The sequence below is a fragment of the Cajanus cajan genome, chromosome 6, assembly GCF_000230855.2.
Source record: "Cajanus cajan strain Asha chromosome 6, NIPB_CcT2T_4, whole genome shotgun sequence".
Taxonomy (NCBI): Eukaryota; Viridiplantae; Streptophyta; class Magnoliopsida; order Fabales; family Fabaceae; genus Cajanus; species Cajanus cajan.
Window position 1 is genome coordinate 55,577,781 of NC_138522.1, and position 18,958 is coordinate 55,596,738.

General features: G+C 29.4%; 2 protein-coding genes across 7 annotated transcripts; both read left to right on the forward strand.

The window, feature by feature from the left end:
• Positions 1-7,409, forward strand: LOC109807245 (calcium-dependent protein kinase 26). The gene is made up of 7 exons (XM_020369764.3): positions 1-2,086; positions 4,933-5,076; positions 5,175-5,327; positions 5,716-5,831; positions 6,020-6,187; positions 6,527-6,751; positions 7,049-7,409. Exons 1-7 carry the CDS (start codon positions 1,291-1,293, stop codon positions 7,175-7,177), a joined length of 1,731 nt encoding a protein of 576 aa, XP_020225353.1. The 5' UTR covers positions 1-1,290; the 3' UTR covers positions 7,178-7,409.
• A 6,622-nt stretch (positions 7,410-14,031) lies between these two features.
• LOC109808076 (TPX2 (targeting protein for Xklp2) protein family) lies at positions 14,032-18,558 on the forward strand. 6 transcript variants are annotated; one of them, XM_020370899.3, is made up of 10 exons: positions 14,032-14,307; positions 14,525-14,579; positions 15,778-15,958; positions 16,096-16,416; positions 16,511-16,569; positions 16,958-17,026; positions 17,199-17,277; positions 17,367-17,438; positions 17,792-17,899; positions 18,089-18,558. In XM_020370899.3, exons 2-10 carry the CDS (start codon positions 14,551-14,553, stop codon positions 18,458-18,460), a joined length of 1,290 nt encoding a protein of 429 aa, XP_020226488.1. In that variant the 5' UTR covers positions 14,032-14,307; positions 14,525-14,550; the 3' UTR covers positions 18,461-18,558. The 6 variants fall into 6 exon arrangements, with proteins under 6 accessions (XP_020226488.1, XP_020226489.1, XP_082933808.1 ...); XM_020370900.3 differs by having other exon boundaries at positions 17,202-17,277; XM_083077682.1 differs by lacking the exon at positions 14,525-14,579 and having other exon boundaries at positions 15,778-15,950.
• Positions 18,559-18,958: the final 400 nt, after the last annotated feature.

Sequence of the window (18,958 nt, forward strand, 5' to 3'; positions counted from 1 at the left end):
CACTTTATTTAAGTAAAATTCCTTCATAAAAAATATATATAAATATTCATGCAAACTCATTAGGATGGCTAAAATAAGTATTCAATGTAATAAATAATTTATCTTATTTTAGTCATGAAATAGATTTGAGAAAACATACATAAATTTTTTTAAGAATCTTTATGAGTAGTCAAATAAATTTTAATCATTCTTAAAAGTTATGATTCTTAATATTTGTAATTTCTAAGAATCATAATTCTCGAATATAAAAAAAAATTGCTCGTACCAAATACCTCTAAGTGTTGGGTAAAAAAAATCAAAATAAATGTCATTTTAATGTTTTAATATAATATTAATTTTTTATTCTATTTATATATTTGATAATATCTTTTAAAAAGTTATTATTGTGTTACATTATTTCTGATAAAGAAAAATAATAAGGTTAGTTTTATAAAATTATTATTGTTTTTCATTTGTTTTATTAATTTTTTTTAATTTGTCTAAAAAATCCTTGGTTGACGCTCGTCATGGGGATAATTTAGAAACTTATTTAAGAATTAAGAGTTTCCAAATAATTTAGTTACCTACTCCATCCTCTTTATATAGATTGTTTAAGATTTTTCACACACAAATTAAGAAAAATAATTACTTCAAGATAAATTCCATGAAAGCATTATTACGTATATTTCAAGACAATAATACTTATTAAGAAGTAAATTTTGAACAAATTTTTTAATATTTTATTAAAAATTGAAAACATGAATCAATATAATTCCTTTTTTAAATGTTAAACCATTAATCAATGTGAAATGGATGGAGTACTTAATAATTTAATCCAAAATTTAATATGATTTGACTCATTTAATTTCGAAGATGAGAGAAAATATAGACAAATTTTCTCGATGGGAATCATTCCACTGAGTCATCATGATAGGATCATTTCCACTTATTCAATAGCTTATGAGAGATTACACACGATCTTTTCCATCTATGTATCATCAACGACACTTTCTCTTTTTCTTTTTCCTACTTAACACAACTCGGACTCTGTCACAAGCGTCATTTTCCCTTTCCAGTTTCCTTTGAATTTTTCCACTTTTACGCCTTCAAAACCTCCTCCCATTTCCATTAATGCGAATCGTGTTCCTGCTTCTTCAAATCTTCACAGATTTTCCTTTCCATCTTCAAATGAGACACACATGCTACGCGGCAAAATACTAAAATTCTCCTTCATCACACATCACTTAAAACCCCTCTCAAATAGCGGGTTTTTTTTTTGTTTCTCATATATGCTAGTCATAATTGTGCAGCATGGGAAACACTTGTGTCGGATTGAAAACCTCGTACGATGCACTGTTTCCCTATGTTCTCCCAAGTTCATCATGGTGGTTTCATCAAACGAGGGGCACAGAAACTTCTGAGGCAGTTCAAGACACGAACGCTCTAGAGAGTGTTCAAGAAAAGCCTCCACATGTAGTGAAAATTGACAAGGAGGCTAATACGTGTAGACCTTCGGAGGAACAAATAAGGCACGTGCCAAAAAAAGGTCATAAAGTTAAGAGGGTGGCAACAGCATCTACTGGTGCTGGGCTACAAGCAGAGAAAGTTCTGAAGAGAAAAAGTGGTCACCTTAAAGAGTACTATAACTTGGGACAAGAACTTGGGAAGGGAGAATATGGAAAAACATTCCTTTGCACTGAGAAAGCCACGGGGAGAAAGTACGCATGCAAGTCGATTCCGAAGGTGAAGTTGGTGACAGATGCTGACGTGGAGGATGTGAAGAGGGAGATAGAGATAATGCATCACTTGGAGGGGTGTCCTAATGTTGTATCGATCAGAGAGGCTTATGAGGACGGTGTTGCAGTTCATGTTGTGATGGAGTTGTGTGGAGGGGGTGAACTGTTTGATAGGATTGTGGAGAGGGGGCATTACACTGAGAGAAAAGCTGCTAAACTTGCAAGGACTATAGTTGGTGTTGTAGAGAGTTGTCACTCCCTTGGAGTCATGCATCGGGATCTTAAGCCTGAGAATTTTCTCTTTGTTGATGGGAGTGAAGACTCTACACTTAAGGCCATAGATTTTGGAATGTCTGTTTTCTTCAAACCAGGTTTGGATTCATACAAGTTTAATTTCCTGTTGCCCTTCTTGTCTACTCCACCCACATCCATTTCTTGCTGTTTTCCTTTCCCAGAAGTTTTTGGGAGAGTAATTAATTAGTGGTGCTATGATAAATGTCGTCTAAGAAAAATAAAGGTTAAATATCAATCCTGATAATATTTTTTTGTTTTAATTTAGTCTCACTTTAATTTTAGGTCTCAATTTGTTTCCCAATAATTTAAATTATTGCAATTTGAGACTTCTGTCCAAATGATTTAAACGGGGTTAACTCCTGCTGACGTGGATGTCAGGTGGATGCTACGTAGATGCATAGGTGGATGCCAAATGTCATGAATACACCTGAAACCAGAACGACCCGTTCTGCATGCATATGTTATGTGTTAATTTTACAACTGGAACGGCCCGTTCCAAATGCAAATTTAACACAACATGAGTGCAGCAGAACAGGCCGTTCTGAATTCAGAACGGACCGTTCTGCTGTTAGAACGGCCCGTTCTGAATTCAGAACGGCCCGTTCCAGAATGCCAACTTCATACTTTTTATTGTATTTTTTTATTATATCTATATTAATAAAAATATAATAAATAAAAAATACAATAAATTAATATTCATTTATGAATAAAACTAAAAAAAAATCAAAATAAGATAAGATCTTTTAAAATCCTTCTTTGATTTGAACTTATCTAGTTCAGAATCTTGACTAAAATGCCGCAATGTGATTCAAAAATTAAAAATAAAAATTCATAATATATCATAAATTCAAAGACAGAAAGATGGTTTAGAAACTGAAAACAAAAATTCAGAACATAACATATACTAAAAAAGTTCAAAGAAATTATTGAGAAAGGAAATCATCTGGGTAACGCTGAAGGAAAACCCTAAACCACAAAAATTCAGGTTGTACCTCCTCAAGAACAAGTTGTTATTGTTGGGGTACATCGTCAATGACTTCAAGGGAAAACACCGTTTCGTTTCATCCTTGACTCTATAGTGTCAATTTGGTAGTAAGTGGTTCACTCTAGTTTGACTAACAATGAAATAAAACTTGTTATCATTGTCCTTATGATACACTACATCGTCCTTAATGATACACTGTATAGCCCAAATATTTAGCAATTGAAGTTATCAATCTCCATTAACAATATTACCAAATCTAGTGTTTGAAATGCTTTGTACTTTTTTTTCACGAAATTTTGGAACCAGAACGACCCGTTCTGATTACACTGTTGGTGTGTAAATGTTGCATCTGGAACGGCCCGTTCCAGGTACAAAATTTACACACCAATAGTGTAACCAGAACGGGTTGTTCTGGTTTCAGAACGGGCTGTTCTAGTTCCAGGTGCATTCAAGTATTTTGGGATCCACCTACGTGGCATCTACGTGGCATCCACCTGACATCCACGTGGCCACCAGTTAACTTCTTTTAAATCATTTAGACGGAAGTCCCAAATTGCAATGATTTAAATTATTGGGGACCAAATTGAGACCTAAAATTAAAGTGGGACTAAATTAGAACAAAAAAATATTATAAGGGACCAAAAGAGATATTTAACCAAAAATAAATAAGTCACAAAATAAAGGTTGTTTAGGTTTTTTTTAATGTCATATTAATTATATATTTTATATATATATATATAATAGTAATATTCTTTTTAGAAAGTTGTATTACATCATTTTTAGAAAATAATAATAATAATTTAATAACATCAATTTTATAAAATTATTATTATTTATATATATATATAAACTTTTTTTATTTAGTGTAAAAAATGTTGAACAACATTTATTATAAGATAGAGAAGTATGTCCTTTTGAAAGATCAAGGTTAAAAACAGAATATAAACCTTTTTTTATATATTTTTAACTTAAGTGTTATAAAATATTTATAAAAATAAATAAAAGATTCAGATATTGTTTATTAAATTAGCAGAGCTATATTATATTTATAAAAACAAATAAAAGATTAGAATATTAACTGTTGATGAGTTGATTTTTGTCAATCTATTATTTTATTTCTTTTATTTAAAAAGTATATCATTGATTTAGCGATCAATAGCATATAATAGAATCTCCTTGATCAGCCATATGCTTGCGTGTTCCACTCACAGGGGATTATTTGATCTTACCTCTCTTTTCTGTCAACGATATGATAATGTAATTAAAGTTTATTATATGTGTGCCAGTCTTTATATATATATTAGTAGGGTGAAGACACACCTTGTGTCTAAATATTTTTTAAAAATAAAAATAAAATAAAAAACATAAATTTGGTGGCTATTCAAAAAGTTGATTAGCTATTAAAATAAAAAATTATTTATAATTAAATGTGTAATGGTGGAAAATTTATGGAGACTAAAAGTAATTATGAAAAAAATTATTTTCTTATATATTAGTATATATATATATATATAATATAATGAAGCGAGTCATATTTCTTGTATTAGGATGTAATTAAATAAATTTAATTTAAATATACCTATATTATATATTTTTTTAAACTATCATTAGTTGATAACTAAGATTGATTGATTTTATTAGTAATTATTTTAAAAATTATACTTATACCTAGTGTGATTTCTAATTGGTTGGAAATGTATAAAAAAAACACTAATATTGTATGAAATTAAACTCTAATTAATTTGCTTCCCATTGAAATCAAACAACAGATAATTTGATATGAGAACATGTAGAGCTTTCCTGAATAATTAAATTGTCGTTGATGCAATGATGATGCTTCCCTCAATAAATTTAGTTGACAACTAAAATTTTGTGCATTGTTATTCTTACATGATTGCTATTGGTGTTTGTCACTAACAATCTTTAATTTATTTATAGGAGAAATTTTTAGGGACATGGTTGGAAGTCCTTATTACATGGCACCTGAAGTTCTACGTAGGCATTATGGTCCAGAAGCTGATTTGTGGAGTGCAGGTGTGATCATATACATTCTCTTATGCGGAGCACCTCCATTTTGGGGTGGTACGAGTTCTTAAGCCCTTCAATGATCCAATCATTTTTTTTTTAATTTTTATTTCCTTAAGTTTCAAAATTGAGAATTTTATTTTCCTTGGTAATAGAATCGGAGCAAGAGGTATTTGAGGAAGTTTTGCATGGTGATCTTAATTTCTCTTCAGATCCTTGGTCCAATATATCTGAAAGTGCTAAAGACTTGGTTAGGAAAATGCTTGTTAAAGATCCTAGAAAACGGATAACTGCACATGAAGTTCTTCGTAAGTTTCTGCCCTCATTCCACTGAGATGCTAGTCAAACACATTTGGCATATTTTCTTTAGCATAGCCATATTATTCTTTTAATTGCTGATAGTTTCCTACTTTCCTTTGATACACCCTCAACACTTGCAATGAAAATCTTCTCAAGAATAACATATTTAGTGCTTAAATTTTGGTCACTAAAATTACTGTACAGTTAGATCTTTTCAATTTTATCAAGCACACTCTAAGAAGGAATTTATTGCATTAAGGTCTTGCACCAAATATTAGGCATTTTATCAAACTTTCTGACTCCTGTGTACACTAATTACCATTTTCCATTGACACACTCTAAGAAGTTGAAGTTTTGTTACCATATAGTAAGTGATAATGTCCTCACTCTTTGCAGGTCACCCTTGGATTCAGGTTGAAGGAGTTGCTCCAGATAAACCTCTTGATTCTGCAGTTATGAGTCGCCTGAAGCAGGTTTCTGTAATGAACAAGCTCAAGAAAATGGCTCTTAGAGTAAGTAGTTTTTCTATGGCATAAATCTGCATCATGATTCATGACAGTACGTGGTTTTCTCTCTTCTGGGAATGGTAACTAGTGTATTGTTATATGTTAACTTCTATTTGCAAAGTAGAATATATCAACTTCCTTCTATTTGGAATTGTTTAGTAGTGCACTCATAATATTTTCCTTGTTCTCTGCAGGTTATTGCAGAGAATCTCTCGGAAGAAGAAATTTCTGAATTGAAAGTAGTGTTTAAGATGATAGACACGGACAACAGTGGTCAAATTACTTTAGAAAAACTCAAGGTTGGATTGAAAATGCTTGGTGCTAATCTCAGTGAACCTGAAATTTTGGATCTAATGCAAGCTGTAAGTAGTAGTACTACAGAATTATCTTCACTTTCCTTAACTGACATAAACCTACATTTTCTCCTTTTTCTTGTTTGGCCAAACAGTCCCTCCTGATAGAAAATCAGTGTTATAATTTTAGGAGTTAGGACTCTTATTAAGCAAGTAGTCAATAGACGTAGTTCTATTGGACTTCATGTGTTCAAGTTGTAACTTGACCTAGATTATGATGATCAGTCTTTCTCGTTTCATTCTTTATGATTAATATTAAGGGAAAGCTCTGAGTATCATTTAGTGAAACATTCTTATGCAAATAGGGAATAGTAAATAACTATCAAAATATGTTGTTTCTGACTGCAGGCAGATGTTGATAACAGTGGCACAACTGACTATGGAGAATTTATAGCTGCAACGTTGCATTTAAACAAAGTTGACAGAGAAGATCATTTAATTACAGCTTTTTCATATTTTGATAGAAGTGGAAGTGGCTACATTACTCAAGATGAGCTTCAAAAAGCTTGTGAAGAATTTGGCATGGCGAATGTCTGCTTGAAGGAAATGATCAGAGAAGCTGATCAGAACAATGTGAGTACATTTTACAGTAACGTAATTTAAAGTTTGGTATCTAATAAATGAAACCATAACACTTAAAGCTTGGTGCTCCTGATCAAATTGAAACTTAATTATGTTTTTCTACCAGTTGAATGAAAAGTAAACTAAACTTCTAAACAATGTTTTCTTTGTTGTTCAGATTTTTAATTCTGATATAACGTGTTTAGTCATAAGTGGCCTTCATAACATTTTGTTTATGTTAAACTAAATTTATGCAGTATAGATACTCCAAATTTATGACTTTGTTATGGTCATGTTTTAACCTTTCAGGATGGCCGAATAGACTACAATGAATTCGTAGCTATGATGCTGAGAGGAAATGCAGATTTAGGCAAAAACGTTGTAAATAGTGGAACTGATCTTAGAATTGGATATAGGGAGGCACTATCAGTGTGTTAATACAAAGTGGAAATTAATTTTATGCTTTTCCCCACGATGTGGTCAAATTATTTTCTCTTGAAAAGCTTAGTCAGAGGCTATTAGTAAAATTGTTGATAGGTTTGCTTGGTGGGTTTTCCCATGTTATGTACATTATAGAGGAAAATATTATCTTACTAATTCTTTCGAGTTTCGACTTGGTGACTTCTGAATTTCAGCCACATTATAATTTATCTGAGTATTAAATGCATCATTATGGGTAGGACAATTCATATGAACAAGTTTAACATGAACCGATGAAGTGACTTGATAATGGAGTTGGTAGAGGGAGCTTTTCAAGTGGTGCTAGTCATGCTTAACACTTGGGGTTCAAAGGATAATAATGACTTGCCTATGTTAAATATCACTATCTCAATTTTATTTGTCTGGCCTCCGAATGTTATAGATTTGAATTATAATATAAAACAACCTATTTATATAAAGGAAAAAGGCAAAATCAATTGAACTAGATATTTTCAATTTAACATTTAAGATCAAAGACCTAAATTTAGATTAAGTAGTCCAATTTAAAGAAAAAGAAACAGAAAAATTGCAAACTATGGTCCTCACTTAATCTCAAACTTGGCCATCATCTCAGTGATTTTTTTTGGATAAAAACTGTATATGTGTGTGTAACATAGGTTTAACTGACATTAGTCAGTGAGTCAAAGTTTATACCATTACCAACATCATACTCTTTTTCTGTTCTACCTTAATCAAAAGATCAAGATGTTATCATTAAACTAATCAGGTAACTTGTTTCTCCTCTTTCCTCCCTGTCCATTAAACATTAAAAGTCCTTCTTTCTCTGCTTTATTCATGACTTCACTAAGCATAGTGATTAACTAGACAGATTCTCACCATGATCACTCTCAAACTCTCGCTCGTTAAGCAGATCTAATTTTGTGTGTGGGTGTTCTCATAGCTAATGGAGAAGAAAACATTAAAAAGAAATGCTAAAATGGGATAAAAAATCCTTTTCACTCGTTACTCAGATTCAATTTTTTGTTAATTGTATGACATTCACTGCTAGACTCTTTCTTTTTGGCCTTCAGCAATTGGGTACACCGTAATCCTTTCAATGTATAAAATTTGTTATTAAAGATTTGAACAATATATAGTCAAGTTGCAGTGATTTCAATTATAAAATGAAAGAAATCATGTGGACATCACCGTTTAACAAAAACATGAAGGTTGAGTGATGGTGCACATCCCGATTTCATTATCCATAAGTTGGCAATGGGTCAATGAGTGGGATTTTGGCTGTCTATTTAATTATGAAATTCTTAAATTAAGTGGGGATCATTATTCCAATCAGGATTAATATTCTCTTTTATGAACTAGGCCTGAATTTTGTCTTGAAATATTTAATGAATTTGGTGACTATTGTCTATCACTTGGTCAAATATCCCAACTTTATAATCGAATAGCGTATAAGAGGAATGATGTCATTACACTTGTTACTTTCATGGTTAGCTATCAAAGGTAAGCTCACCTAATGAACTAATACGTTTTTCCTATCCTCATAATCTTCCTTTATTTTCTTTTCTCCAGGTAGTGTTTTTTTTCTTCATTTATGATGTCTTGAAATAATGTATTTTTTTTTCCCATACAGCTTCAAATATATACTATTAAAAATAAATTTACACATCTTGATAATTATACTTATATACCTTTACTCAAATAATTAAAAAATAGTTAAATATTTTTATTATAAATAAATATTCCTTTCGACTTCAAATATAAGTAAAAAAAGTAATACTAAATTTATGTTAATTAAAAAAATAGTTAACATTATTTAATTTCACTAATCCTATTTTAAAAAAAAAACTATTTTCATAAACTACCCTTCCTTGTAAATTGACATTAAGAATAGACTAAATTATATTTTAGACTCTTTATCTTATTTTTTAAATTTATTTTACTTCTTTATCTATTAAAATGATGATTTAAGTTCTTTATTTTTTATATTTAGATCAATTTGATCTTCTTAAAATAGCATTAATTTTTAATTTTACAATATAATTTTAAATTAATTTTTGACTGATTCGAGACGTAAAACTTATAACGATAGATTTAATTATATAAAAATTATAAAATTTAATTGACAATTGAATTCATAAGCACTATAACATAATGAAAATCATGTGAAAAATATGTGTCATAAATAATTAGAAAATAATATAGGGTTTTATGTGTATAATTAAATCAAGTAATGTATTTGTTATTTATATACATAAATTAATTAAATTTAATTTTTAATTTATTTTAATTTTAATATATTATGATCAATTATTTTTTATTGATTTTAATATTGTTCTTAGTTTTTAACTTATTAATTTAATTTTAATATATTATTTTTGTTATTGGAGATAAAATCACAATTTGTGATATATTGAAAATTAAATTGTATTATAATAAATTACAATTATTGAATTAAAATATAAAATAAAAACATTAAAAGTAGTTTATTAAATGTATATTATAAGTGTCTGCGTGAATTATAATATTTATAGAAAATTACATAGATAAAATTAAAATAAGAATCATATTAAATATATATATATATATATATATATATATATTTAAATTATATGTAATTAAGTTATTTCTATAAAATAATAAATATATTATTTAATAGAATTATTTATCTAAAAATAATTTGATTATCTTAGTTTAAAATACTTTCTGTTATCTTGATTTTTTTAATTTTTTTCATTTTGTTACTACTGAATTAGCTATAATTAATAGTGATGACTTAAAAAAAGACACTAATAAAATGTCAAGAATTTAAAAATGATGAAAAAATTACAATAACTAAAAAGAGATAAAATTATATATACAAACACTTAAAATATATTTAAATGTAAATTATTTTCAATAAAAATTTAGAAAATAGTATTTTAGTTTGTGTAATGTACAGTTTAATATTATAAGTTTCTATTAATTATTATCTTTTAATAATAATTATGTGTTGAAATGTGATGTTAAGAGACCTTGAAAGTTAAAGAATTTTTAATAAGTTTTTAAATATTTTAGAAAAAAATTTTGAATAAAAATCTAGTTTGATCCTAATAAAATATATAACACTCTAATTTTTATAAAATTATATTAATGTTATGTAGTATTTATATTAATATTTTAATGTGTTTATTAGAAGAATTTTTAATATTATTTGTCTATTTGATAGGAGCTTTAATATTTAATGCAATTTTTTTTAAGAAAGTTATAAAATAATGTGGGGGAGTCAAATTGTGTAATTGACCAATTAGGAAAGTTATAAGAAGGAACATGTAGAAATAATTGTGACATTCCCTTGTGTAAGGGCACGTGGGCATATGACCTAGAGACTCATGGATGGAGGCCCACTTATCCTTACATAGCCATGAAAATCATAATGACATGTTTTCGCGTGGAGCACACGCGCTGTCCACCGAAATAACTAGCTCGCAAAATAAAACAGTGTATTATGATTATCAATACAAGACTCATTTTGTGCCTCTAAATATTTTTAAAAATATAATAATATAAATCTTATTTAGAATTAATTATTAATAGTTATTAAAAATATTTTTTAAAATTAAAAATATAATCTTTTATAATTATAGAAACGAAAAATAGTTATGAAGAAATATTTTCTTTATTTATAGATATAGGTTAAGAGAAAATATTTTGTACCTCTATTCTTTTAAAATATAAAAAAAAGTGGGTGATTAAATAGAGATAATGAAAAAACTTTAGAAGTTTAAAATGAGAATAGATATAAAGGTGAAAATAAACACTTAATAAATAATGATGAAGAGAAACACTATGTTAAAAATAATAATATATATATATATATATATAATAGTCTAAAAAAATATACATGAAAAAATATTTGACTCTTCTAAAATCAATGATGTACTTTAAAAAATAAAATACAATAATAATTATTCTTTTAAAAGTTGATAGAATAAAATTATGATAAAATTGAATATGTGTATAATAAAATCTATAATTAATTATAATTTTATAATTAATTTTTAATTGATGATTATTATTACACCTTATTCTCTTAAGTGAATTTTTCCCATTTTAGAGAAGTCAAATCCCACAAAAGAAATTATATTTTTTTAATTAATATTATAGATGATAGGATATCATATAATAATAACTTTTTTAGATGACAATAAGAATGTATAATATCAACCTTTAAATTAAAATAAACGACTCATAAAAAAATTTACAAATAAGACTATTACTTGTAATCACCATTATATTGTTTCTATCCTTTTCCTTGTTATCATTATTATAACTGTCACCACCATTACAACCAAGTGACAACCATTATTATTATCACAACTGCTAGCATCCCACCATCACTACCATTGTAATAGTCATTGCCTTTGGCACCATACCATCATCAATGCTAATGATGGCAATGGGACGACAACAATGATTGATTGGTCATAGTAGTGATGATAATAATGATGACAATTAATGGTGATGATGATGATAATGATAAAGGAAATTATAATAGTAATAATATATTATAGTTTAATTTGTATTTTCTTAATTTAAGTCATTTATTTTAAGATAAGGTATGAGATTAAATGTTCTTATTTTCACTTAAGAAAGTCATTCTCATATGATATATCCCCTATCATTTATATTGTTAATAAAATATATATTCTTTTTGTATTCATTTTTTAGACTATTTTATTCGGTTGTCCTTGCAAATACTTATGACTCACTATTTCTCTCCCATTTTTTTGTGTGTTTACTCTCTTTTTATTTTGTAAATTCTCATTTCAAACTCCTTAAGTCTCTTTTTTTTCTTTCTACAAAGAGGTATAACTTCTTTCCACTAGATCAATCCCTATAAAACTAAAGTGACATGTTTAGTCACAACTTCATAGCTAAGTCTCATTCTTTAATTAATTACTTTTTTGTTTTTGTTTTTTTATTTCTTGAAAAAATGCAAGAACAACATACCTCTTTCTCCTAATATTCACATTCATAACACACACAATGCTTTATTATATTTCTATACTAAAAAAATTTATATAAAACTGTGTATATAAATTTTGTATTAAGAATTTAATCAATTTTTTATAAGAACTATAATTAAATAACTATATTTACATATACTTAAAATATATTTAGCCATCGTGGACATAAATGGTTTGTGATTTAATTTGAGTTTGTGTTCTTTATGATACAAGTTCAACATTCATGTAATCATTAAATTTCTACTTTGATTGACATATCTACTCAAGAAGATTTGTTAATACCAAAGGTCAATTCAATAAATAAAATTATAAGTTAAATTTAACATTATTAAACTTCAACCAATTACTAAGAAGATAATAATATTTAATTTAAAATTTTTCAAGATGTTATTAACTCTTGACTCCCTATCTGTAGTCTTGGATTGTGATCCACTATTAACTATTTTCAGTGCTAAAAAAACCTATATTTGTCTAAAATGAAGTCCTTTAAATAGGATATTTTGATTAGGATGAAATTGCAAATTAAGAGAGGGAGGCGGCAACTTAGAGAAGAAATTGGATCCTGCAAAGTGCAAAGTGTAGTTAAAGAGAAGCACGTTCTGACAGCTCACGCGCGGTTGGTGGGAGGTGGTTTTGTGGGGTACTTGTCATGGTTCGCCTAACGTGCGACCAATCATGTTCCTTGCTCCTTCCATGTCATCCCTCCTCAACCATTCCCATGTTCTCAAACAGTACATTTGTCTCTTTCCCTTCCAAATATAAATTTTTATTCCCTCCTCAATTTACTCTCTCGCCCTTTTCCAAATTCTACCATCATTTTTTCTTATCTAACTTATTACCCAACTCCAAATTCTAACTATTTTATTCGGCATAATTTCATTTCAGTGTTAAACCCCCTCCTCCCTCTTTAGTATTAAGAAAATTCATCGTTTAGATAGTTTTTTTTTATAAAATATTTTTAATAGAAAAAATATAATAACTTTTTATAAATTAAAATTAACTTACACATAAATTTATAAAAAAATTACATTTTTCAAAAAATTAATATAGCAAAACTTTTACAAATTAACTTATGCATAAATAAATAACTTTAAAAAGATTATCTAAACAAAATTATAACTTATCTTCCATCTCAATTCTTTTTTCATCACATTTATCTATCACTTATTACTTTCTCTATTTACCTTCATTCATTTCTCTCTATCTCTTTTTCATTTCCACCCTAATCTACCCAAAATGATCGGTGAAGGAGTATCACAGCTCTATATATTATAATATAAGGGTAAGGTGTGACTGATTGCCAACTTCGATGAGCAAGTGCATAATAAATTTAAACAAAGACAAAACGGTATGCAATTATGTGTTTAATAAATCTCTATAATCACATGAACCAAACTAACAGTCTGATTTGTCCCACGATATAATTTAGTACAAAATGTTCAGTTTAGCTAAAATAAAATTCATGGGGTGTGGACATTGGACAAGGTTCTCTCTTCTTTACTCATACAGAAACAAGCATTATCCTACTCAACATTAATGGGGTCAATTTGGTTGAACCAAAGTCAGCATTTTGTAGACAACCATGTTCGTGTGTGCCAAAATATTACAAAGAAGGGTTCCTTGAGGAACTGATAATAATTATGAGGGAAATGATTGATTAATTAAAATTGTGGTGGTTAATGAAGAAGGAAGAGGATGAGTGTTCCGAAACCATGTAATGGAAAGTAATTTCAGCATAAAATGGTTGCAGTGACAGTTAAACAATAAAAGAAAAGAAGTTTGCTTCCAGTGACAGTTACTGAGTGGTAGAAAAGTCATTGTGGCAGTTCCTATTAATCTATCTATCCCCTTCATTGAAAGCTCCTCCCACTTCACTTTCCTTTCACAAATCTCTCTCTCACTTAAAGTTTTCAACTATATATCAATCACACTTCAAACCCTCTTCTTGTGCTCCTAATCCAAACCACCATCAATAATCACATTCACATTCTCTTCTGTCTTCTGCACTGCCAAAATTATAAGCACAACACAATCATTTAATTTGTTACTCGATCGATCTCCATTCCACTCTGTGTGCACGTGAGTCTTGTTAATAAATCAACGAGAAACAAAGTTTTAGAGGTAACCATGTTCTTTACCTTACATCTGATTTATTGTATGCAGACAAAGAGTTCTGAATTTTCACATTCATGTTGTTTTCTAGATGCATTTTGTGTTCCTTACATTGTGATTTGTGTGTTTTGGATTTAGATCAAGTGAAAATCTTATTTGCGAAGAGAGTGCAGGGAATGAAGATTCATTTCATAATTCATTCTTTATTGCTTGTCTTATTTCCCAGGATTGGAATGCAGGAGCTAATCTTGCATGAATGGACCAGTGATTTCTAAATTTAAGTAAAATCATCACACGCTTATAAGCCGCATTAAATTTACGTAGCAAGGAAGATTTTGAAGTTTAAGTAAAAACTGAAAACTATGAAAAGAAAAAGAATTTCTAAAGTAAACTTGTCTTTCTATATTTTCTAGATCTCTCCCTTTTCAGAACATCTTTTTACGTCATCATAATGGAATACATTGTAATGACATAGTGTGTCACTCTGTTTCTCTCCACCATCAAAGTTGCCATTTCTAGTGCAAATAAAAATAGATTTAAATATATTTTTAGTTAGTGAAATTTAGTTTTATTGTTTCAAAAAAATTTGTTAGTTTTAATTCTAGTGGAAAAAGAAAATATTAATGGTTTCTATCATCATTTCATTTAATGGTGACGTGATATACATTTAAACTTAAAGATGACATGTGATATAACAGGTTTATATACACATCACAGCATCAATATATTACGGTAAGAACCATTTTCAGAACTTTTAAAATTTATAAAGAATAAAACAAGATATATTTTTAAGAACTAAAATTAAAATGTCATATAAAACCATAAAATAATGTAAAAGAAATTAAACTCGATCATCAATATAGTTTATGCATTTAATTTCTTTGCATTGTCAATATTAACTAATCAAAAGTTATTATTGATGCATATAACTTTTAACAATATAAGTATAATAGGTAATATGACTTAATAAAAAAGAGATAGGTATTGTAGGATATTTGAAATTAAAGAATGTTCCAAACTTCCAATATGATTGTTTTAACTTTTAAATAGTTATTGACTTGTCGTAAAAGGTCAACAAATTTGACATGATATTTGAGTAAAAGCTTCTTACAATATAGGTGAATACACTGTTTACTTGGTTACAGAGCGACATTTTATCCATTCATAAACATGTTCAATGTCTCATAAAAGAGAAGGGAACATAGGCTGTGCTTTAGTGATTTCAGGACACAATGCTTACTCATGATCTGTTATTTATTTCCTTTGATTCTCATTAATGAAGCAATTTGATTAATGTAATCAGCCTTTGGTCAAAATTATGAACAAGTGTGTACTTTATATTGGATTCTCATTTCTCTATCAATAATCATAGTATTATTCAATAATATGCACCAGAAACACAAAAATATTTGCCATTTCTTTTACAGGGGGTCATCAATCATCATTCAAATCGACTTTATTTTGTGTAATTGTTTACAGCACAATGGACTCTGAAAACGGGGTCGCTGTGGAGGAAGAGAAACGTGTTATTGGGGTAACAACAAAGAAAGAAGTTGAAAACGACACTAATGAAGTATCTAAACCCACAGTGGCTGGTGACAATGTTGCAGTTGAAGCCTCTAAAACTTGGTCTGCCAAAAAAAATTCAAAAGGTGCCAAGGTACCATATAAAATGTATCTGAATCATTTGTTTAAACTTAAGTATTGGCCATGAATCTCATGATGAATATTTACAATACAAAGCATAATAAACAGTAGCCAGTAGGGGGCTCTTACTAATTAAGTTAACATGATTAGGAAACTGGTGGTAGAGCAAGTGTTGCTTCCAAGAACAACAAACCTGTCAAAGATAAACCCATTATGAAGGATCTAAGTTCATTATCTCAGAAACAAAGGCCATCCCTTTCTCAAAGCCTTTCATTCCCTGCCAAATCAGCTGGTGAAGATGCTATGCAGAAAAGCATTGATGGGTATATTGTGAGGACAAAAGTTAAACACGTTCAAGGTAATGGGATTAGGGGTAAGCCCCCGATTCGTCATTTAAACAAGCCCGCAAACTCTGAAGGGAACTCGCTGGCAAAAACCAACGCTGGCACACCTGGTTTGAAACGCTCTGTGGTAGAGACTTTCAATTCCTCATTTCCTTTCTTTGTGTAGCTTCATTGCCTCTTATAAATGGTTTCTATGTTCATCACATTAGTTCTTTCTACAGTTTGGAAGGTCTACTCCAGTTACTGCAGTCACCAAGAACCATACATCTGAGGCATCGTTGTAAGTCACAACCTCCCAAAATTTAGTAGTTTAAAGTGTTGCTATCAATAGTTTTCGATTACTAATATTGGTTAACACACGTACTAGTAGCGACTTGTATTTTTTTATTAAGTTAATCAGAGGTGTAATCTTAACTTTAGGTATAGAATAAATTATGTTAAGAGGAAAATATCTAAATTATATATACTCATGATCCTCGATGGGAAATAGTCACCACTTTTAATAATAGATACTCAGTACCAATATCATAATTAAAAAAAAATATATCAATAGTTATCAGTTTAGGGTAACTCAATGCTGTGCCTGAATTGGAAAATTTAACTTCAGAAGATTGTTATGCTGAATGGAATCATGGATTATCACCTTTTGGTTCTTTGCATTATTGCAGATCCGTTGATCAGGTGTCAAAAACTGCAAAAGCAAATAAAGAGGATGATGATTCTCATTCCACAACTTCGTATGACTTATATACCCTATATTACTCTTGAGGACATATCTTCATGTCATCCTTGCTCTTCTATTTATTAAATAGGATTTGAGTTCTGTCAATTCTTAATAAATTGGATTCCTTTCTCCTTTTACTTTGGCTTGTATGTTCGTAAAAACTGTCTTACAAATATGTTTATCAGAAGTGCTACTCCCCGTCACAGAAGCAGTGGAAGTGGATTTTCCTTTAGATTGGAAGAAAGAGCTGAAAAGAGGAAGGAGGTTGTTGCTGGAACCTTACATCCTATTGATGTTACTATTGCAAATGCCTGAACCAGATGTTAATCCTATTTTATCCTTTTTTTACTCAGTTTTTCTCTAAGTTGGAGGAAAAAATTCAGGCTAAGGAGGCAGAGAAAACTAACCAACAAGCAAAATCAAAGGTATATCATCACAATAAGTCAATCACTTAACTAACTTGGAAATATTTTAGTAAAACTTGTCAATAACTGCTTATACAAAAAAATAATTTAAAGAGGCAGAATAAATCAAACTTTTATTCTAAATTAAAATTAAATCATGTAATGAAACATTTTTTCAGATCTCTCATTTAACTTCTTCATTGGTTGAATGCACGAACTGATTCTATTTTTCTTTTCTTGTAAGTACTTGTTAAAAATTCACACAAACTAGCTTCAACGTGTTTCTATTTCATTTTGAGGTTAAAGTTTCCACTAACAGCTGATCTGCTGCTTTAAGCTTATTCTCTCCATGTTTTGTTCTGGATTTTCGGCAGGAAAACCAAGAGGCAGAGATCAAGCTATTGAGGAAGAGCATGACATTCAAAGCCACTCCAATGCCAAGTTTCTACAAGGAACCACCTCCAAAAGTTGAGCTGAAGAAGGTAACGAATCTTAAACATAACTTCCAATTGGGCTCATGAATGATCGATGATCATCTATCTTTCTCCTCAACATTTTTATTGATGGAATCTACTTCCATCATTTATGGTAATAGGTACTAGGTACTAATAAATATCTTTTTTGTTCTTCTGTACTTCTGTGTATTCTGATGTATTTTATCTACCAATTAGATACCAACAACCCGTGCAAGGTCCCCAAAGCTTGGAAGGCACAAAGAATCTGCTATGAACAACAATTCAGGAGAAGATAACTCTTGCTCCAGTCCACGAGGGAAACAACAGAAGAATGATTCAAATAAGGTAAAGGGTCATAAAGATGTGATTCCAAAGAAACCAATCCGGAAAACCCAAGCCAAGATGAAGTCTCAGGAAAATGTAACTACAGCAAGCAAAGAAGAGTGCCAAGATCCACATGTTAACAATTCTGAATGCAAAAATGACATGGAGTTACAATCTGAAACAGGTCATCCACCAAATAGTGCGCTGCTTCTAAATTCAACTACACCCGAGCTTGTGTCATATGAGGTTACTGCTGGAGTGTAGATTTATATAATCGGACTTCATAATTATATGCAAGATTAGAGCTCTATGTTAATAATTATTTCATTATCATTGTGAATATAGAGTTTGTTTCATGTTCATCATAAACGTGTATTGCAAATAAGTTTTTTCCCCCTATAGAGCTGTTATACTATGTGATGTACATTAAAATGCCTTATTAATTCATTATTTAGCAAGTCATTCAAGTATTACATGGATTAAAATTATCTCTTTTCTTTAATTGAAAACTGACACTTGAAAAATAAAATCTTTTAATTAAAAGTAAAGAAAAACTTTTTCTTAGTTGTAATTGCACTTTTAGTAAGGTGTTATTTTTTAATTGGAGGAATAAGACATTCCCATTGAGAAAAATGATTTGATTCGATTCAGCATTTCACAAATATTGAAAAAAAAAATCAAGAACGCTTCCCTTTTTTTTTATTCATTAGGATATGCTTATTATATAATCTAGGAACGGTTTATAGTCTCAACTAATCTTTT